The sequence below is a fragment of the Piliocolobus tephrosceles genome, chromosome 8 (assembly GCF_002776525.5).
Source record: "Piliocolobus tephrosceles isolate RC106 chromosome 8, ASM277652v3, whole genome shotgun sequence".
Taxonomy (NCBI): Eukaryota; Metazoa; Chordata; class Mammalia; order Primates; family Cercopithecidae; genus Piliocolobus; species Piliocolobus tephrosceles.
In genome coordinates, this window is record NC_045441.1 from 99,635,961 (window position 1) to 99,658,080 (window position 22,120).

Genomic DNA, 22,120 nt, shown 5'->3' on the forward strand with positions numbered 1-22,120 from the left:
AAAGAAAGGGGATTGCACAGGACCTGAATAGCAGGGAGAAAGCAGTCACCTAAGAGTTTGTTTGCCACAGAATGGCTCAATTGAAGAGAAACGTTAATGACACAGAAGACAGAGGTGACAACTGCAGGAGCAATTTCCTTGAGTAGGTCAGAGGGAATGAATGGAGTACAGGTAGACAGAACATTAACAGACAGAAGGTGAAGTATGTGGGAACAGGTTCAGGTAGGCTACTTGATGTGGTGGTGGGAGCATGTCTCAGTTCCCTTCTGCTTACTGGAGCCTATATATTCTTGTTCCTCAGTTTATCTCCTCATTTTGGTAAAACTTAGATTCTTGAGAAAGGGAAATGGGAATTTATATTATGTAAAACTGACATATCTTGCAATATCTTCAGTCTACCTTTACTTTGCTGAATATAGAATTTTGTGTTGAAAATAGTTTTCCCTCAGCATTTTGAGGATATTAGTTCTATTGTTTTCCAGCTTCCAGTGCCATGTTGAGAAGTCCAATGGTGTTCTGATTCCTGAGCTTTCAGATGCGGTTTGTTCTGGTTTTGTCTCTTTTTGTCTTGTTTTGTTTTTCCTCTCTCTGAAAGCTTCTATACTCTACTATTTATGTTAGTGTTCTGAAATTTCAGCATTCTGGACTTAGTGAGGATATTTTTATTTATTGCACCATAAGCCTGTCCATGGGCCCCTCCAATCTAGAAATTCATATCATTTAATTCTAGGAAAAGTAACTGTATGATTTCTTTAATAATTTTCTCCATTTCTCATTGTCTTCTTTCTTGAACTATTATTTCGATGTTAAAAATGAAATCCTTTAATTTTCTTATTTTTCTCTGCTATTTTCTAGATTTTTTTTTTATTTCGTTCTACTTTCTGGTAATTTCTTCAGCTTTATCTTGGACCGTTTTATAGATTATATATCTACTGTCATAGTTTTAATTTCTAAAATTATTTCTTATTTCTTTAAAATATAGCACAGTGGCTCTAGAGCCAGACTGGGTCCCATCCCAGTACCATTTGCTAGCTATGTGATCTTGGGCAAATTACTTAACCTCTCTGTGCCTTGGTTTATCCATCTGTAGTGTAATAATACATCTATCTCTTAGAGTTCTTGTAAAATTAAATGAGTCAATAGATATAAAGTATTTAGAACAGTGTCTAATAAATAAATGTTAGGAATTATTGTTATCATTATTGTATGTTAGAGAAAAATGCCTTTTTGACTTTTTCTTCTGTTCACATTTCAGTCTTTACTTCTTTGAATTTATCTATTTAATTCATTTATCTTGATCCTAGTCTTTCATATGAATAACTTTTCTTAGAAATCATGATTCTTACATAATTTCATACTTGTAAAGTATGTGGAGGGGTGGTGGTTATTGACCAGTGGACTTCACAATGGAGCTTCACAATAGAAGTTTTCAGAGAGAGGAAAAACACAGAGACGTGAGTTTTTCATTGGGGACCCTCCAATGTCAGCAACTGTAGGTCTTGTCTCTTGGGCTGGTCAGTTCCTTAAAAAGGAACTCTCTAATTTCCTGCTTAAGAGGGTATAAATCTGTCTGTCCAAAATTTGGGAAGTCCAGAGAGGAAGGAGGCCACCGATAAGTAGTTCACCAATCAGGATCAATCTTCCTCTTTTTAGTATAGAACCTCATCCCCACAATAAGCTGTGTAAACTTCTCTAGAAAATAAATTCCTCCACTTCCCACTGGGAATGAAGAAGAGCAGTGACTTGCCTACGTAAGATAGAGAAGGGGCTGGAGGGTGGACAGTATTATCAGCTCTTTCTACAGCCATTTAATCAATTCTCACCCCTTACCACCCCTCCAGAGACACCCAGTGTCTTCAGACTCCATGCTCTGTAACACAGATGTGATCTTGCTTCTTGTTGGCTTACTCTCACTGACCCTTCACCAGGCTTAGGTTCCGGCATTCTTCAGCTTGCTGTTATTTCCAAAATTCTAGTAGACAACTCTCATCTGTTCTTGTCCCTTTTCCTGTTCTTTTTTTTAAATTAAAAAATTAATTTTTTAAAAAAATTTGTGATAAAATACACATAACATGAAGTTTACTTTCGTAATCATTTTAAGTGTACAGTTTAGTAGTGTTATATATATTCACATTGTTGTGCAACCAATCCCAGAACTTTTTCATCTTGCAAAACTAAAGCTCTTTACCCATTAAACAGCTTCCCATTTTCCCCTCCCCAGTCAGCCACTGGCAACCACCATTCTACTTTCTCTTTCTATAAATTTTGACTTTTCTAGATACTTCATATAAGTGGAATCATACAGTATGTGTCTTTTTGTGACTGACATTTCACTTAGCATAATGTCTTCTAGCATGTGTCAGAAATTCCTTCCTTTTAAGGCTGAATAAAAAAAAATTAAATTATTTTTAATTTTTATTGTGGTTCTCCTGTTCTTTTTGTCATTTGAGTTTTCCTGTGTTCCTTTAGCCATTATTTTAGTGGAGTAGGGATAAACTTCTGTGTCTAACATGGTCCTCAACAGAAAACCCATATTCTACTTATGAAATGTGATGTTTAAAGACATATTCTTTGTTGCTTTTTTAGATTCTCTCTAACTTTGCAAGATTCCTTAAAGGAGAATAATAAGTATGCATTTCGTCCTGATTTAGCCAAAGAAAAACTTATGCTTTGATATTAAGCAAAAAAATTTGCTTCAAGCAGCTTCCTATTCAGCATGAATATAAGCTCTTCCTTAGTGAATCTAGCATAGTGGATCTCAAAGTGTGGTCCCCAGACCTACAGCCTAAGTATCACCTGAGTATTTGATAGACGTGCAAATTCTCGGGCCCCACCTCAGACTTACTGAATCTGAAACTCTGGGGGTGGGGCCCAGCAACTGTGTTTTAAGTAGCCCTCCAGGTGATTCAGATGCTTGGTAAAATTTGAGAATCACTAGTCTTCTAGCAGCAACCCTTTTGCAAAGTTGCACATAGAGATTAAACATTTTATTTACTCTTAGTCCAAATGTCTGTAAGATTTTCAGGTGATGGGGTGACCATCTTTTAGCAGGCATGTTGTGAAGTATCTGTACCACGTCTACAACATTGGGACTAGTCCCAATATTCAGGATTTTCCTCTGCTGAAGAGGCAGTCTTTATCATGTATTTACACTACTTGACCACTTCCTTATCTGGCACCCTACTGGCCACACTTACTAGACCACCTCAGTCAAGGTCAGGCAATTTACTAGATGGTCAAGACCAACTAACCCGATTCTCTCTTGAGAATATGAATCAGAGACACCAAAACTGTAGTCAGTGTTGAAATGCTGAAGGTATGTAAAACTGAGGCTGATGATCACAGTCAGCCTTGGGCAAGAACAGGCCCTGTATCCTCCCAATTGCCTCTTTATTTTTCTCCTTGAGTAGGTATATATTTCTTGCACCCCAGAGACTTGATCAGAAAACACCTTAACTATTGACAGGAAGTGCTGCATGATTGATTGGTCATAGTTATTATTCTGTACTGCTTGCCCAAGCCATTGACTTTGTTTTTTGGCAGTTACATATAAGCAAGTTGATGTATCTCTTTAATTTCCCGGTGTGAAAACAAATTTGGTAGCACTCTTTTCATTTCAATGGTGAGCTCTCAGAGTTCTTTTGCCATTGCTTCCAGTCTGATTCTCTGAGAAATTGGTGCAAATTGCTTTGTAAATCCACAACCAAAAAATCAGTATCAGTGATGTTCTTTTAAAGAATATGAGATAGATAATTCCCATAAGCCACTGTTCAAAAGGCTCAAAATGAAATATCCTGAAAATGAAAGCAAAAGAAATCATACAATATTACCAAAAAGGTTATGTGGTAGTGAATATAAGCCAGAATATGATTTGAGAAGTGAACATTTGTTCTGAGAACAATGCTAACATAATGGGAATATCAGGACCAAGCTTTACTTTTTCAGGTCATGGTTATTTATTTAAGAACTGATGCAAATGAAAATTACCAGAGATCTGTTTGCAAGGATGTTTCAAGTCCAATAAGTCTTCTTTTAGTGTTACACTATTGTAAATCTCTCAGGATGAAAGAGACTATATGGGTCATCTAATCCAATTAGGCATTTCAGGACTGAATCATTTCTGTATTCTTAAAGAAATGAGAACCACACAACCTTGGCATTGTGGTTGATGACAGACAGCTGTCTACCATGCTTCATATAATAAATCTACAAAAAGAAATAAATGAATTTGGAAACACAAAATGGCATTAACAAGATACGGCTCTTATTAATGTTTGGAAAAGTAGTGCTTTTTTTATTTTGTCATTCCTGGGGAAAAGGTGTTAGACATTGTGGCAGAGAGATTGATAATTATCTCCAGACTTTTTTTTTTTTTTTTTTTTTTTTTGAGCCAAGGTCTTATTCTATTACCCAGGCTGGAGTGCAGTGGCATGACCCCAGCTCACTGCAGCCTTGAGCTCCCTGGGCTCAGGTGCTCAATCCCACCTCAGCCTCCTGAACAGTTAGGACCACATGTGTACCACCAAGCCTGGCCAATTTTTGTATTTTTTTGTAGAGATGGAGTCTCCTTATGTTGCCCAGGCTGGTCTCGAACTCCTGGGCTCAAGCAATCCACCCTCTTTGGCCCCCCAAAGTGTTGGGATTACAGGAGTGAGCCACTGTGCCCATCCAGACTTGGTTCTTTTTAATCCCCAAATGTTTACTTGTCACATGACTGCTCAAAATAAAGATTACATTTCCAAACTTTCCTAATAGCCATGTGTTTCAGTGGCTATCGCTGTGTAACAGATTATCTCAAAACCTAGAGGCCTACCACAACCTTTTTATTCTGCTCACAGATTCTGTGGAACAAGACTTCAGCCAGGGCATCCAGCACAGGGCTGGCTTCTTCCGTCATGCTGAATTGACTTCAATAATGCTCTATTAAGATCGAGACCATCCTGGCTAACACGGTGAAACCCCGTCTCTACTAAAAAATACAAAAAACTAGCCAGGAGAGGTGGCGGGCGCCTGTAGTCCCAGCTAGTCGGGAGACTGAGGCAGGAGAATGGCGTAAACCCGGGAGGCGGAGCTTGCAGTGAGCTGAGATCCGGCCACTGCACTCCAGCCTGGGCGACAGAGCGAGACTCCGTCTCAAAAAAAAAAAAAAAAAAAAAAAAAAAAAAAAAAAAAAAAAATTAATGCTCTATTAGAGAAATCACAAGCACTTTCAAGGGGAGGGGAAATAAGACTTCATTAGTGGGTAGTGGCCACGCCACACTCTAGCAGATATTGTTGTAGTCATCTTTGGAAAATGCAATCTGCCACACCACAGATGTGGCCATGTTGACTAAGTTCTAGCCAAGAGGATGGAAGAGGAATTGTGTTTAACTTCCTGGAAGTGTCCTTAAAGGGTATGTGATTCAGGGAAGGGAGGGGAGCTTCCACTTCTCTTTTTCACTTTCCTGTTAGCTAAAATATGTCTGGCCCTGGAGCAGCCATTTTGGACCACAAACAGGATCACAGAGCAATGAGCTGAGGGAGCCTGGGTCCCTGATGATCATGGAGCACCATACCAACCCTGAAATGCCCACATTTAGATTCCAGAGAAATAAAATTCTATCTTAAGCTATTGTATTTTGCATTTTCTGCACATGTGAGCAGTGTTAATCATAATTAATACAAATATTATCACAAATTTAGACAGGTGATGCACATGCATCTTAGACTACCAGATCCACAAAAATAATAATGCTTACACGGTAAAGAGTAGTACTAACATTGTGCTCCAACAAGTGACATGTGAGGCTCACCATATTTTATGAAAGTTTAATTCTCTCTTTTTTTTTTTGAGACGAAGTCTCACTCTTGTCCCCTAGTCTGGAGTGCAATGGCACGATCTCTGTTCACTGCAACCTCCGCCTCCTGGGTTCAAGCGATTCTCCTGCTTCAGCCTCCCAAGTTGCTGGGATTACAGGCGCCTGCCACTACGCCCGGCTAATTTTTATATTTTTAGTAGAGATGGGGTTTCACCAAGTTGGCCAGGCTGGTCTCAAACTCCTGACCTCAGGTGATCCGCCCGCCTCGGCCTCCCAAAGTGTTGGGATTACAGGTGTGAGCCACCGCGCCTGGCCAAAAGTTTAATTCTTAAAATACTTGACACAATTAGAAGCACTTAACTACTGTATATTTAAAAACAACGTAGCATTATTACTATAAGGTTCTTAAGAAATGAAAACAGAGAAATACATTGGCTCACGGAGTGAATACAGGATGCATCATTAACAAAGGGTTAACATCAAGATCCATTTTCACAAAAGGGACTAGTTTGTTACGTCTCTGATTTCTAGTATTGGAGTTTCCCCAGTCATGTGTTTACTCTTCCGTGGGTGGGAAGATAAATCAGAATAACCAAGTGAGCTTGCTCTTGAACTATTTTATTTACAATGATATGGTAATTGTAGAAAATGAAGTATGCGTATTTAAATAGCATTTAATTGACAAAAGACAATTTACTTCAAAATTGCAAACATTTGCAAAGTAAGCCTTATATCAAAGTCAAAGCCTTCTACTTTAAAAGCATACATTCGTAATTCTATTTTTCTTTATACTGAAGTATTTCAATTTTTGGAGATACAAGTCAAAATCACTCAAAGCATAAAGAAAAGTTTCAAAATAATAAGCGCCTCATCCTGCACTATCCTATTTGAAGGAGATCAACTAACTTTGATAGGTGCCTCACAATAAATGGTGCCTTTGTCTCAACAAATACTAAATGCGTGGAGTGCACAAAGGAATAGCATCAGTAAGGCGAAACATAATAAACAGGATGGATGGGGAAAGGCTGGATAAAACGTGGTGGAAGAAAAAGAAAGACGTCACAAAGATGGGGTAGCATTTCTTTGTCCAAAAGAGAAACAGTACCACCATAAGACTTTAAACAAAGGACATTAACAATACTTATCATGCAACTAGATTCTAGAAGGAAAATAAAATGCCACTACTAAGGTGGAGGCTGAAGTTTCAGGACAAATCGCTTAGCACCACCTCTGCGGGGGTTCACCATGGCGAATGACGCGTGGGAAGCGGGGCGAGTGGCCAGCCCGCTCCCGGACGCGCGGACAGGTGGACACCAAAACGGCCTCGCTGGGCCTCCCTCCGCCTCACCCGGCCCAGGCGCGCAGCCCGCCAACGGATGCCACCCTGCCGTGGTCTGAGCGGCTGGTGAGCGACGCCAGCCGGCGGAGGTTGCCATGGTTTCCGAGGGTCACGTGGGCGCGCTCTCCTGCGCCCCCTCCCGCGCACCGCGGCGGGGCGGGGGCGGGGCGCCCGGGCGAGGGAGAGGCGCGGCCGCGGCGGGAGCGGGAGGAGCAGGAGATGCTGCCAGCCCTCCCGGGGCCGCGCTCGCTCATCCGCCGCCGCCACACGGAGCAGACGCGCGCCGGGAGCCGCGGGCCGGGCCAGCCGGGCCGCCGGGGCCCAGTGCGCCGCGCTCGCAGCCGGTAGCGCCGCCAGCGCCGTGGGCGCTCGCTCGGCAGCCGCGGGGCCCTAGGCCGTGCCGGGGAGGGGGCGAGGGCGGCGCCCAGGCGCCTGCCGCCCTAGAGGCAGGATGAGCATCGAGATCCCGGCGGGACTGACGGAGCTACTGCAGGGCTTCACCGTGGAGGTGCTGAGGCACCAGCCCGCGGACCTGCTGGAGTTCGCGCTGCAGCACTTCACGCGCCTGCAGCAGGAGAACGAGCGCAAAGGCACCGCGCGTTTCGGCCATGAGGGCAGGACCTGGGGGGACACGGGCGCCTCTGCCGCCGCTCCCGGGGGTGGCACCCCCAGCAAGGGGGTCAACTTCGCCGAGGAGCCCTTGCACTCCGACTCCGAGGACGGGGAGGAGGAGGCGGCGCCGGCAGACGCAGGGGCGTTCAATGGTGAGGACCAGACCCCCTCTCCCTCGCGCCCCGGGATCCCCCTCGCAGCCACAGCGCCCCGCTGTGCTCTCGGATCCTGCCGCTTTGCGCGCCCACCTCTCTCCTCGCATTCTCCACCTTTCCCTACCTTCCCATCTCGCCCACCCCCTCAGCATCCATTTCTGTCTCTCCCACTCGCCCATCTTCCTACTCAGCTCTCATACCCTCTTCCCTTCCTCTGGAGGTGGGAGAGCTGGGAGGTTACGCTTCCCTCTGCCCGTCTGCCCCCTCTGCCTGGGCCGGTTGGGGTGGGCATCTGCTAGAAAGACAACTTTCGCTGTGATTGGAGGTATTTCGCTTGGAGGATACCATTGTGCATAAAGAAACTGGCCCACTTGGCGTCTTCTTTCAGCCCTTGTATTTATTAATGGAATGTCAAAAGAGAAAAGGCGAACGGTGTTTAATATGATTGACTTTACTGTTGTTAGGATGGTAGATTCACTAAAAGAAACATGAAATTGGACTCACTGGGGCAGAACAAAATTTATGGCCAATAGCTCTGACATTCTTGGAAATAAGAGTTATCTATTATTTTCCAATTTACCAATGCTGTGTTGTGTTATTTTTGGACACTCAACAAAGGATTCTATTTAGTCTGAAACCCACGGGGGTCTTTGGAACGAGGAAACGGGTTAATGGTTTGCTTTTTGTATAAAAGACATATTGAATGATTTGCTGTTTTATTTTTTTTTTAAGTGTATGAGAAAAACACTGTAGGAAGTTCTGAAAGCTTGTTGGTTGTCTTTAGAATGAAAAGCCAGTGAGTAATTGTAAGGACTGTGCCAGACTGAGCTAGAATAGACTGAGCTAGAAGAATGAATGGGAAAGAAAAAGGAATTTTCTCAAATAGCTGCTCCTGGCAAGTCCCACCCCTTCTGCTTACAACCCTCTTTCCCTAACACACCCAGACACACACCCTCATTTACAGCCCCCTGTATTACACAACATGCCCAAATCCCATTTTTATGGCAACCCAAGCTAAAATACCATGGAGTGCAATATGCAAGTGTTTTCTCTTTGTGGTATAAGGCAAACATGCATGCAGCATTGCACCAGCTTTTATTTATTTACACTGCTTGTGGTTTGTGTGTCCGCAGTGTATTTCATAAAATGAAAACATTTAGAAGTGTCATTTCATTTCCTTGTGTATGCTCCTAGGAAGATGTTTCTTTTCTTTGCACGATTATATGTTGAAATGGATTATAAAATTAATGTATTTTTAGTTTGTCCAAAACAATCCCAGAAAGCCTGGAAATTAGTGCTCTATGAAGATAAAAGTGAAGCTTGTTACTTACAATTTTAATTTTGGACTTTTAAATGTTTCCTCAAGAGGATAATCATAGTCTTAGTAGTTCTTTTTGCACAAGAATCAAATCAAATGCTTTTCCTTCCAGAAACAAGAGAAAGAGAAAAGAATGCATGTTTTAAATAGGTAAGAAGCAGCAGCCAGTAATGGATGATAGAAAGGGCAGAGATATCTAATACTTCTTTTATGCTCCTGACGCATGCACACATGTTCATGCACACACACAAAGGGGGAAAAAGGACTCTTTTTCCAGATTGGAGAAAACTATTAACTCAGGGGCTTGGTAAAGACCTTATATGTATTTTGTATGATATGTTGTTAATGTAATCAAAATCTTTTGTTTGTATAATGCATTTGTTGAAGTACTTTGCATCGATGATTCCATTTTCTCCTTATAACAATATATTGTGCACAGAAGAGATTCCATTTTCATTTTGTAGTGAAGAAATAAGCCGTTAACTTCAAAACAGCAGGGCTTTATATGACTTTATATTCTCCAAGGCACCTTTGCTGTAAAAATTGCTCAATGTGAGTTAAACAAGTTAAACTTGTAAACAATTGCACTATTTACTCCCCAGCCTCACCTCCAAGGCCTTTAAAACTTTTAGACTGCAACCAAATACGATTTGATCATTATCCAGGAGGCACATACATGTGTCTGATTGAAACTTTAGTACAGGTACTCCCTTCTGTCAGATGCAGTGCTTTTTGATATTTACTATTTGAATCGATTATTTCTCCCTATTTTAAATTGTGTTGAGACCTGCAGTTGAAAAACATTTAATTATAGGCTACAAAGTGGTTGGCAAACTTTTCTTGTAAAGGGCCAGATAGTAAACGTTTTAGACTTTGGGCAACATGTGGTCTTGATCACTTCGTCATTTTTTTTTAAACACATACACCTTGTGAGGGTTGGGGTTGTCCAAAATTAGCTGCATGTCAAGGCCATAGCTTGCTGACCCCTGGTCAGAAGAAAAAAAAAAGTCAAAATAGTACCATTGGGGAAAAAAACAGGAGTGAGCCTAAAAAGTATGAGCCTATCGGTTTGACATTTATGTCCAGAAATGTGCCTCATTAGAAAAGAATCCCAGATACTAGGCAATTCTGGCATAGTAAAGAATAAGGATTGGAAAACAAGTCTTAATTTACTGTGACACAGCACAAGACCTGCTGGGTCAATAATTCTGAAATTTTCATAGGCATCTCAAGGAAGTTTGATTCAGAAATGACCATTACCTTGTACCATTTTTGAAGAGCTTTTTGAATAGGTTGAGATGGGACATGGTATCTTTTTTTTCCCCATCAGTAGACATCCCACCCAGGTCGTTATGATATCAGTAGTTCCATGACTGTACTTTGGAAAACATTAACAGATAGTGACAATATTATCTTCTTCTTAAGAGTGAAAACATACTTGTCATTAGTTGACAATTGCTGTGTGCTGTCTAAATGCTTTAATTTTTTTATCTCAGCTTTATGAGAACGATAAGGCCATCACTTGCCCAGTGTTTCACGTGAGCTGCAAAATCAGGATTGGGACACAGGTGGACCTGGCTTCATCCCTGTGCTCTTGACTGCCGGATTATATCTGCAGATGGGGCTGGGCTAGCATGACCTGAGTAACCCTTTTATGTCAAGCTCTATTTGGGACCCTTAATGTGTTTGATTGTTAAAAGCTCTGAAAAATTAACTTGTCCAGGGTCACACATAGAACGAGTAAGTAGCGAAGCCTGATTTCTTACTCTTATGTGTCTAACCTTGAAGCCCAGGATCATCAGGGAGTTCTTAAATGGAATTTGTTCTGTGGGCTGACTCACAAGTGAGGTTTTCCTGGTTATTTTTTCAGTGATGGTGATGGATTTGCATCATTGGTTCATATCCTCTCTTGTGAATGTCTTAACGTAAGTGATGATATTTATGAGAGGTTGGAGTTAAAAGGCAAGTTTTTGACCATGAAACTTGTGCCCATTGACAAACGTAGGGATCAAGCATATGACCTTGGCCGGGCGCGGTGGCTCAAGCCTGTAATCCCAGCACTTTGGGAGGCCGAGACGGGCGGATCACGAGGTCAGGAGATCGAGACCATCCTGGCTAACACGGTGAAACCCCGTCTCTACTAAAAAATACAAAAATCTAGCCGGGCGAGGTGGCAGGCGCCTGTAGTCCCAGCTACTCCGGAGGCTGAGGCAGGAGAATGGCCTAAACCCAGGAGGCGGAGCTTGCAGTGAGCTGAGATCCGGCCACTGCACTCCAGCCCCGGCAACAGAGCGAGACTCCGTCTCAAAAAAAAAAAAAAAAAAGCATATGACCTTGATCTCATAATATGATGGTTTAATCAAATAAGCCAGGCACCTGCAGTTAGCTGGAAAAATGTTGTCTGGCCAGGGGTCATTGGTTTTTGAGGGTCAGGTAGTATGGCCGTATGTGGTGCTAGAACAGTCAGATGGGTGAAGGTGGTCTTCTTTCCTACCTTTCCAAAGGATCCCTTCCTCTTCTAATAGCTTTCCTTTCCCTCTCCTGTTCTCTTCCAGCCTCATCAATTCTAATTGTTACTTTCCATTTGCTAGCAATTTTGGTCAAAAGAGCAAGCTTTAGGTGTTTGAATGATAGTGGCTTATGGTGACCCTTTCTAGGAAAACTCTCAAAGGCCAGAAAGAAGCCATAATGGAAACCTCTTGGCGTCTACTCTGTCTCCCTCTTTCCCGTCCTAGAGAAAGCAGATACAGTTTGACAGGTCATGTCTGAAAGGGTAGCGTCCCTAGGCCTTGAATTTCTTAGAAGGGTTTACAGTAGGCTATAGCATTGCATCAGTACTAGTTTGGAGTAAAATCTGTGATAATTCATGATTTTATATAGGCATCATCAAGAGATCTTGTGTTGCCCAATGATTTCTTCAGTGGAATTGCTGAAACTAAAAATGAAGTTAATACCATTCAGATTACTCTGATAAATGGACAAGTGGTCAGAAACAAATTAACTACACATGGGCACATGCAGAGCAGTCAGCCGAGGAGAAAAAATAACTGCTGTGATAGAAAATAAAGAGCTGGTTTTCTATATTATAGAAGAAAAAGATCTAGAGTTCAAAGTAGATACACATACCAAAAATAGAGAATCATACCCCATAAGACAAGCATATCAAAGGTAATAAATTGAAATTTACCATGTAATAACTATGGCTTAATTCTCTTAACTCTGTCCTATGTCCAGTCTTACTGGAATCTTACCTACCTTTTGGTTTTTACAATTCAAAGGGAATTTGGAGAATTTACAAAACATCCTAAGGTCAAGCAAAATATTGTAAAGTTTATATCATTGATATAAAATCTTACAGAGTTATATACTTTTTTTTTTTTTTTTTTTTTGCAAAATAGCAATTTCATTGTGTTTTATGGAAATGAATCCAGTATTGCACTTCTTGGCAAGATGAAGTAGGGAATGAGCTTATGCAGCAGTTTTACTTAGGATTTAATGTTACACAGTAATAAAATCCATATCCTTTCAACTCGTAATTTGTAGCTAAGAGCCCCAGGATTTTGTAATTAATGAGAGTTTATAGTTTTTGGCTATTAGAGATTTACATGGTGGTTTTAAATCCTCCTGAAATGGATTACATCATTCAAGACAATGGCTAAAATATTGAAGCCATTATTTTAGTTATGAGCATAAAACAATAGTGTCAGAAAAGATAAAAATTATTTTCAGTTAGAGATGATGATTGTGATTTTCAAAGCAGAAGTTAACATTATTCATTTTACTAGTAATAAAATAAGTGGATTGCTTTAGGGGTTGAAATTGGGAAACCAAAAAACTTGAAATAGTGTCCTTTCTTCTCTTACCCATCTTTGCTTTGGGCTTTGAAAGAAGGGTAGTAAAGGGAGAAAGATAATAAATTCAGGAGGGAAAGGGGGAGGGAGAGAGCAAGAGAGAAGTAAAACCAGTTATGAAGGCTTGCTTGAGTAACTTATACTTTGTCTGAAGACATATAATGGAAACACCTAAACAGAAATTGAAGCATTAGTACTTTAATTTTTCTGCCTATCAAAAACTAAACCATTTAGCTGTTATTTTAGATAAGACAGTTACCAGCTTTTTTTTTAATGGAGGCACATAAATTGATGTGCTGTGTCTGGGTAGAACAGGAGTGAATGTTGAATGGTTATTTTATTGTTGCAAAATCTCATTCCATGGATTCCAGTAAATTTCCAGCTGTCAAGATTTTGTTAACAGCTATGTTGAAAAACAATTGTGTTTCTTTTTCTGTTGTGCAAATACAAACAGGGGACCTATGAATCCATTAATTTGGTGTTTATTTTTGACCCATTAAGAAAATCGTTTGTCAGGAGTAGTAGTAATAAAGCCCTACAGTGGAGGTTGGAGATTGATGGAATGTTTCAAGGTGAGAGATTCAGTGAAGAAGACTGAAGTGACTAACTGCAGGGTCTGCCTTAGAAGTGTGGAGAATCACAGAAAGTGCTGAGATCTGGGATGGCCTATTAGAAGGAATGTGTGAAAGTTGGAAGGTAGGATATTGCATTTATTCATTCACTGTACAAATCTTTATTGAGAGCCAACTTTTTCTTTTTTCTTATTTTAAGAAAAAAGAAGTGATCAGTCTTACATTTACTCTCTTTAGACTTCATTTTTTCTGTTTTTGTTTGTTTTTTAGTAGAGATGGGTCTTGCTTTCTTGCCCAGGCTAGTCTTGAACTCCTGGCTTCAAGCAGTCCTTTTGCCTCAGCCTCCAAAAATGTTGGAATTAGAGGCATGAGCCACCACGCTCTGCCTAGACTTAAGACACCATCCTTTTGTCAGAGATGGCCTCATAGATAGTATATGTGATCAATTTTGTTAATAGACAGGGCAGGTAAGAGACAGAGAATTTCCTTATCCAAATTTGGTAGGTTTTGGCCTTACAAATTTGATTTTGTTCATAGAACTGTTGCCAACGTTTTGTGCGCAATTTATATTCACTCACATCATATGAATTTTTTCTGTCTTCCATCAAGTTGATAGATAAGGTTTAAAAGGCTGGGCTAAAGAAAAGTACTTTTGTCTTCAGAATTTCCAGGTTTTTTTTGTTCTTTGATTCTTTTTCAATGGAGTGACATCTAATATTAGACTGTATTTTCATATCACTTGCTTAATAAGAGACAATGGAAAAGAAACAAGAATGCAGTGATTTTTCCGAGTAGAATGGATTGTCACTGTGTTCTTGATCCTGTTCTTGTCCTTCCAGTCTTACCTATGTCATCTAGTTGTGGTTGGGACAGTCACAAAATCCTATAAAAACCTCACTGTGATGCTTATCACTATTTTTTGGGAGCAAATTTTGTGCTTTGCAAATTCAAAATGACTCAGACTGTTTATGTAATTATTTTATGGAAAGAATTTGAGCTAAAATTTTCAGGTCATGGCTTACATGACAACAAAACAATCAAATAAGAAAATCAGAACTATAAACAGTTGGTGTAACATTTATAAATGTTTCAGCAATAGGCTCTGCCATGTGTAGCTTAATATGTTTGGAAACTGAAAAAGAAGTCTTTCCAGTTGCTGCTGTTTAAAATGTTTCTTAATTAAAAAAAAAAAAAGACAAAAGGTCAAAATGTAAACACATGTTCCACATAAAAGTGAAGCCAAGAAGATATACTGTATACAGTTATTTCTGTATCCGTTTGACTAAAGATGACATTGTTTAATTTACATTAGCTGTTCCAAGACAACATAGTCCATGGGAGTGATATTGAGGGGAATTTGGGGGGTGAAAAAAGAAGGAAAAAAGCCGTTTGTTCCATTTATTCTAATATATTTCAGTTAGACCCAAAAAACATCTTTTTCAAAGGTCATGTTGAATTAAAACATGATTCGGTTGTTTCATTCTCATTATTGTAGAAAACTAATGTTTTTAAAATGGTGTCCTTTTGGGCCGGTCACGGTGGCTCACACCTATAATTCCTAGCACTCTGGGAGGCCGAGTCGAGCAGATCACCCGAGGACAGGAGTTTGAGACCAGCCTGGCCAACATGGTGAAACCCCATCTCTACTAAAAATAGAAAAACTAGCCAGGCGTGGTGGCGGGCACCTTAATCCCAGCTACTCGTGCGGCTGAGGCAGGAGAATGGCTTGAATCCAGGAGGCGGAGGTTGCAGTGAGCCTAGATTGCGGGACTGAACTCCAGCCTGGGCTACAGAGGTATACTCTGTCTCAAAATAAATAAATAAATAAATAAATAAATAAATAAATAAATGGTGTCCTTTTTATTTGATACTAGTTATTAACATTTTTAACTACTGATATATCAGATGCGGAACAGTGTACACATTGTCATCTGAACAGATGCTTTACAAATATGTGATTTAGTCTTCCCCGGAGTAATTGGTGAAATCAAGGTTTGAACCAGATAATCTGACTTCAGGGTCCTCCTTTTCAACCACAGTTTATACACTTCATTTCAGTAACTATTTTAGCAGTAACGTGGTTGAAAATAACCACGTATCAAAAAATTAGCTACCTACTTTTCCCTCTAAAAGTTTGCAGGCTAGCCCTGCATTGATCTCTCTCTTTTACAATTTGCTTTCTCTGTGTATTTAACCCAAATTAGCATGTCATGTACTTTAGAAACTCAGTACATTTGTTTATTTTATTTTGTGTTTGAGAGAGTCATGCTCTGTTGCCCAGGCTGGAGTGCAGTGGCGCCTTCTTGGCTCACTGCAACCTCTGCCTCTGGGTTCAAGTAATTGTCCTGGCTCAGCTTCCTGTGTAGCTGGGATTACAGGTGCGCGCCACCATGTCTGCCTAATTTTTGTATTTTTGGTAGAGATGAGATTTTTCCATTTTGGCAAGGCTGGTCTGGAACTCCTGGCCTCAAGTGATCCACCTGCTTCAGCCTCCCAAAAATACTGGGATTATAGGCATGAGCCACCACACCCAGCCTTACATTTATTTATTTTAAAAATAATCACCTCATGTACTGAGCTGCGTAATTCTCTAAATTTATCTTATTAAATACCCTTATTAGCAAAATATATTTGAGTTTACACCCCCAATATATGTTGATAAATTTTATACATGTGGCAATATATTGACTTATATGTATGGTAAAGCTTCCTGCAATATAAATTTTGAAAGGACAAAGTAAAAAGCAATTCTAAGCAAGTTGTAATTTTCTCCTACATCCCAACATGTAGCCTTATACACTGTCTTGGCATACATGAACTCCATTTTGGAGACTACAGCTCTAAACAATACCACTTAAATTGATACTCTAGTAATGTATAAAGTTGCCATGATCAATTTTGGTTCCCTGATTCAAGCTTCTAGCTCATAAAGGGCCTGCAGAGTGTGTGTGTGTGTGTCTTTTTTAAAAGACAGTCACTCGATAAGTTAATTGACTCAACAAGATTTGGCAGAGTACAGAGGAAAACTCTATCTTATAAAAAGGAAATAAAACTACGTTACCTGAAGGGGAAAATCCAGGCTTTTTCTTTTAAAACCTGTTACCTTGAATTCAGATTGTAGAGTAGCAATGTTTTTGGTGCAACATTTGTGGATGGGACAAAAGAGAATCATATTATAGTTTTCTGATTAAGAATCAGTGAATCATGGAAATACCGGTGAGAATTAGAAGAAAGTCTAAAGTTTAAAATAGTTGAAAAGAAATGCAATTTCGTAGAATATTTTAAGTTACTTAGTTAGGAGAGAGGCCGTTCACTATTTGCATTTTTGTAACTTTTGAAAAAATGTTTAGCATGTGCTTGGATTACCTGTTAAATAAGTGTAAAAATATATGAAAGAAAGGCAATTCTTTTGTAAATATCCGTTAAGTAGTAAATAAAACACAGTAGGCCAGTTGTGGTGGCTCACGCCTGTAATCCCAGCACTTTGGGAGGCCGAGGCGGGCAGATCATGAGGTCAGGAGATCAAGACCATCCTGGCTAACTTGGTGAAACCCCATCTCTACTAAAAATACACACAAAAAAATTAGCTGAGCGTGGTGGTGGGTGCCTGTAGTCCCAGCTACTCGGGAAGCTGAGGCAGGAGAATGGCGTGAATCTGGAGGGCCGAGATCGCGCCACTGCTTGACAGAGTGAGATTCCCGTCTCAAAAAACAAAACAACAACAACAAAAAAAAAAACAAAAACCACAGTATATAGCGGCACATGACATGATTCTAAATTGATATAGCCAAATATTCTTGTCTTAAGTCATTCTCTTGGTCCTGAATTCCCACCCCCCTCTTCATATCTTTCTGCCAAATCTCAGTCTTTTCCCAAAGGTTTAGTTTACATTTCACCCTACCAAAAATATTTGCAAGTTTCCCTCCTTGACGTTAATAGTATCAATATGGTAGGATGAATATGGCCTCCATCAGTCAGCTTTGCAGACAGATGTCAAGGGTCTTCAGTATAAGCAGGCAAGAATGTGCAGGAATATACCTCTATCTCTCTAAGTCTTTCCCTGTATGTCTTGTGCTTTGCCCACAGTAGGTGTGCAAATGTTTTTTAAAATATTGAGTACTAAGTTGAACACTGTCTAATGGTAAATGTGTATGAATATAAAATGATTGAAAACTTCTTAGGCATGTAAGTATTTTAAATAGACTTTTAATAATAGTTTCCTAGTAATCTTTTGCATTAATGTATTTTAAGATGTTTTCATAAAATATAAAAGCTTTAGCCTATCTTCAATTCAGTCTCTTGGATTTGGACTTTGTTTTATTAAAAATGCAGTGTGAGACTTGGGCCTGACATGGAACACTACAAAATGCACAGAACGCACGTGCACAGGCTTCTTTTGCCTGTTGGATTTCATATTTTAATTGAGGTGACATTCTGGCCCTCCACAAACCACTAATTATGTATGTCATTGCATCTGCTTATGTGAACCCTGTGCTTAATCTAAAACTGATCTATTGCCCTGAACCTGCTTTGTCCATTTCCATCTCTTTGCCTTTCCTCATCATTCCTGCCACTTTGCAAGGCAAGCTGCCTTCCTCCCTCTATTGCTTGAATCCTGCTGACCCCTCAAGACTCACTCACTCTTTGGAGCCCTCCAGTTTTTCCTCTAGCTCCAGCACAGACCTGTCTCTTTAAAATTGAAATGGACATACCCACCTGCTTACCAAATACCTTTGCTTGCATGTTCTTCAGGCACCTGCAAACAATTTTATCCTAAACTGAATGTGTTCTCTCTTTCCTCAGTTCTTCTCTCCTGTACTCTCATGTCATTCTTTTTTTTTTCCCACTCCACTAATTTTCATAAATGTGGTCACTAGAGCTTCTTTTCTTTTGCCTCATACTTTTTAAATCTGGCAATTTGCTTTTATGGAAAAAAGCAAAAATAAACCAGATTGTTTTCAGTTGCCAAAAATTTAAGAGTAATTATGTGAAACATCTGAAATAGTAGAAGCTTTTTTAAAAGTATGATTTCATTTTTGTACAGACTCTAGATTTGAAGCCTGACTCTACCATTTATAACTTTTGGGACCTTGAGTAAGTTACATATTTTATGATCAGTGCCTCATTTTCCTCATCTATGAAATGGGAATAAAGATAGTACCTACCTGAGAGGGATGCTGTGAGAATTTAATGTATTAACAGTACCTGGTATACACTAAGCATTGATGTGTGTTTGTTAAAAAAACAAAACACAACAAAACCAAAAGGAAACAAATACAAGTTTTAGAATTCAATGAGAACATGACAGTTTAAAAAAAATGAAATTTGATTGGAAATATAAACTAGAGATTGCTCTCAAGACAGTATAGTCATAGTACTTTAAAGAAGTTATTAATGAAAAATATGAAAGTCTTTAAATCTTTTAGTTAACAATTTCAAATTTTTAAAAACCTGTACTCCTTTAAATCTCATGTCCTCCTTTAATTCCATTTGAAAATTGAGGTAAATAGTCTGACTTGGAAAAAAAAGTAAAAAAAAAGATGGGATAAAGCTTAGCTTTGTTTTCATACCATCCTTTCCCCGAGAATCAGTGTTTAACTGATGGAGTAAATAGATGTGTGTTTACACAATCTCCAAGTTTATGGTCTTAAATTTAAGGTTTAGCAAGTAATTTTTGAACAACTTAGGAATGTGTAGGTAGAAGTATTGAAAATTGTTACTTTATTTAAATGAGGCAGATCTTGTAGAAAAACATAACTATGTGCCTGAAGTACACATTAACTGGAAAACAATTAGTTGGCATTAAATTGACAGCCTGTTGCCTCATGTCATAATATTTATAAAAGTAAGCTCCTGGTGGGACAAATGTATACCTCTCCAAGTCTTACATTAGTATGTGTTTTTATTCTGAAAATTAATGATTCTGTACTTATTCAGCTACAAATTGCTAATAATTTATTTTTAGAAGAAAATAAAGAGAGTCTTTTAGGATCTTTGTTTTTACATGGAGTTGTTCATAGGTCTTTGATTTTTTTTATTTGACTCTTAACAGCAATTTACCAGCCAAGCAATATTAGGACTTTTGATGCATAATAATTCCTTGAAATACCTTTCTTGTAATTCCTTAAATAGAATCCAAAAGGTATTTTAGTGTTTGAATTTTAACAGAAACCCGTTTGTAAAAAGAATATTTTGTGAAAAATATTTTAGGGGTACATTTAGCATTAAAGTACATTTTGAACTAATTTGGCTGGGCTGATAGTATTAGAGCATAGTGAGAGCTTTTTATCTGCCAAAACTGAATAGAGCAGAATTTTTTTTCTCTTTTACTTATTGTGACATATTTTCAATATACAGAAAGACACAGATAAATAAGGAACACTCATATAAGCAGTCTTCTAGCTCTGACAGATTTTAACATGTTGGCACCCTTCAAGGTTTTTTATTTTTATTTTTCTGGCCGGGCATAGTGGCTCATGCCTGTAATCGCAGCCCTTTGGGAGAGACCAAGGTGGGTGGATCACGTGAGGTCAGGAGTTTGAGACCACCCTGGTCAACATGATGAAACCCCATCTCTAGTAAAAATACAAAAATTAGCCGGGTGTAGTGGCACATGCCTGTAATCCCAGCTTCTTGGGAGGCTGAGGCAGGAGAATCACTTGAACCCAGGAGGCCAAGGTTGCAGTGAGCTCCAGCCTGGGTGACAGCGTAAGACTCTGTCTCAAAAAAAGAATTGGTTGTTTGTTTTTTTTCTTTTAAAATATACCACATGTGCAGTATGAAGAGGCCCCTCGTGTGCTCTGTCCTGTCCCATTCCATCAACTTCTGTCTCCAGAGATAACCACCAATACGATGCATTTATTGTTTATGTTTCTGGTATGTGGTTTTGTAGTATTACTGCATAGGCATTAGGTTAGAAATTTGTATAAATTTTGCACTTATAAAAGTTTCTTTTATGTAAATTATTGTCCATCAACTTGTTTTTGAGAACGGCATTTGAGATGTTACATTGATTCATGCAGTTCTAGTTCTCTAGTTCATTTATTTTAACCTGCTATGTAGTATACTCTTGTGTAAATACACACTTTATCCATTCTTTGGTAAATATTTTGGTTGATCCCAATTTGTTGTTATAGTGCTGTAGTGAGTGTGTGTGTGTGTGAGGCAAATGTAGTTTCTAAAGATAGTTTTCAGTGTGTGGTCTGGATACCTCTGGGGGACCATTTGCCTCCTCTTCCCAGACATTGCAAGAGTCCATAGAATGAAAATTATAGTAATACTTCTAAGATTTTCTTTGCCTTTTTTTCTCTCATGCTCTCAGCATGATAGCTTACAGTAGAGTTTTCCAGAGGGTACATGATGTGTGATATTGCTACAGATTGAATGCAGGAGCAAGTAGGAGAACCCAGCCATCTTCTGTCATTACCAGATTTGCAAAAATGTAAAACAAAGTCATTCTAAATTTTACCTAGTTTTGTTTGTTTTGGAAAATATAATATTTTATCAAAATATGTTATTAGTAACGTGCATGTTGTTCTTTTAAATTCATATTTTAAATATTTATCAGCTTTAATTTATAATACAGTAAATATCAATGGATATAACCATATACACACATAATTTTTGAGAGTATATAGAGGTTTTGAGATCGAAAAGTTGGTGGACTGCTGCTGTAGGGTATGTACCTAAGTGTGGAAAGGTTGATTGTAGGGGTGCACAGCTTTGACTTCACCTCACAGTGTCATATATGCTTTGTAAAGGTGTTGCACCAGTTTGTACTCTCATCAGCTGTATATGAGTTCCTGGTTTTCACACTGAAGCTAACGTTCAATGTTGTCAGATTTCAATAAGCTTTGACAGTAGGATGGATGTCAGATAAAATCTGTGAATTGAATTCGTTCTCCTCTTATTGCTAGTGACATTGAACATCTTTTCATGTTCATTGACCGTATTTGTAGTTTATTTTCTTTGAAAATTTGTTGCCATTTTTCCCATCTGGCTGATCGTGTTTTTCTTACCGATTCGTAGAAGGATTTTTCCCCTTCCTCCCTCCCTCCCTCCCTTCCTCCTTTGCTTTAATGTTCTGGCTACCAACCCTATGTTGTCAATAGTCATTGAAAAAATCTTCCAATCTTAGGTTTGTCTTTTCATTTTGTTTACAATAACTTTGAACATAATTTTTAATTTGAATGTAGGCTAATGTTAATCATTCCTTTTGCTTGTGATTTTTTTGCCTTGTTTAAGGATTTCATCACTAATCCAAATTAAAAAGATAATCTCTTTATTTTCCTGTAAAAATGTGTAAGTCTTGAGTTTCATCTTTAAGACTTTAATCTTAAATGTATTTCTTATATACGGTATGAATTAGGGAATCTCATTTCATTATTTTAGTGTGTGTCATGTATTGACTCATTTTTTACCCCCACTGATTTTTAAATGTTAAATTTCCATTTATATGTGAATGTACAAATTTTC

At 39.0% G+C, this 22,120-nt stretch overlaps 1 protein-coding gene across 1 annotated transcript in view; it reads left to right on the plus strand.

Moving 5' to 3' along the window:
• Positions 1-7,303: 7,303 nt before the first annotated feature.
• Positions 7,304-22,120, plus strand: part of PRKAR2B (protein kinase cAMP-dependent type II regulatory subunit beta) — a 118,363-nt gene continuing 103,546 nt past the window's right edge. Inside the window, exon 1 of the mRNA XM_023183096.2 lies at positions 7,304-7,901. Within this exon, the coding sequence (XP_023038864.1) occupies positions 7,589-7,901 (313 nt within the window). The 5' untranslated portion in view covers positions 7,304-7,588. The remainder of the gene's footprint in view (positions 7,902-22,120) is intronic.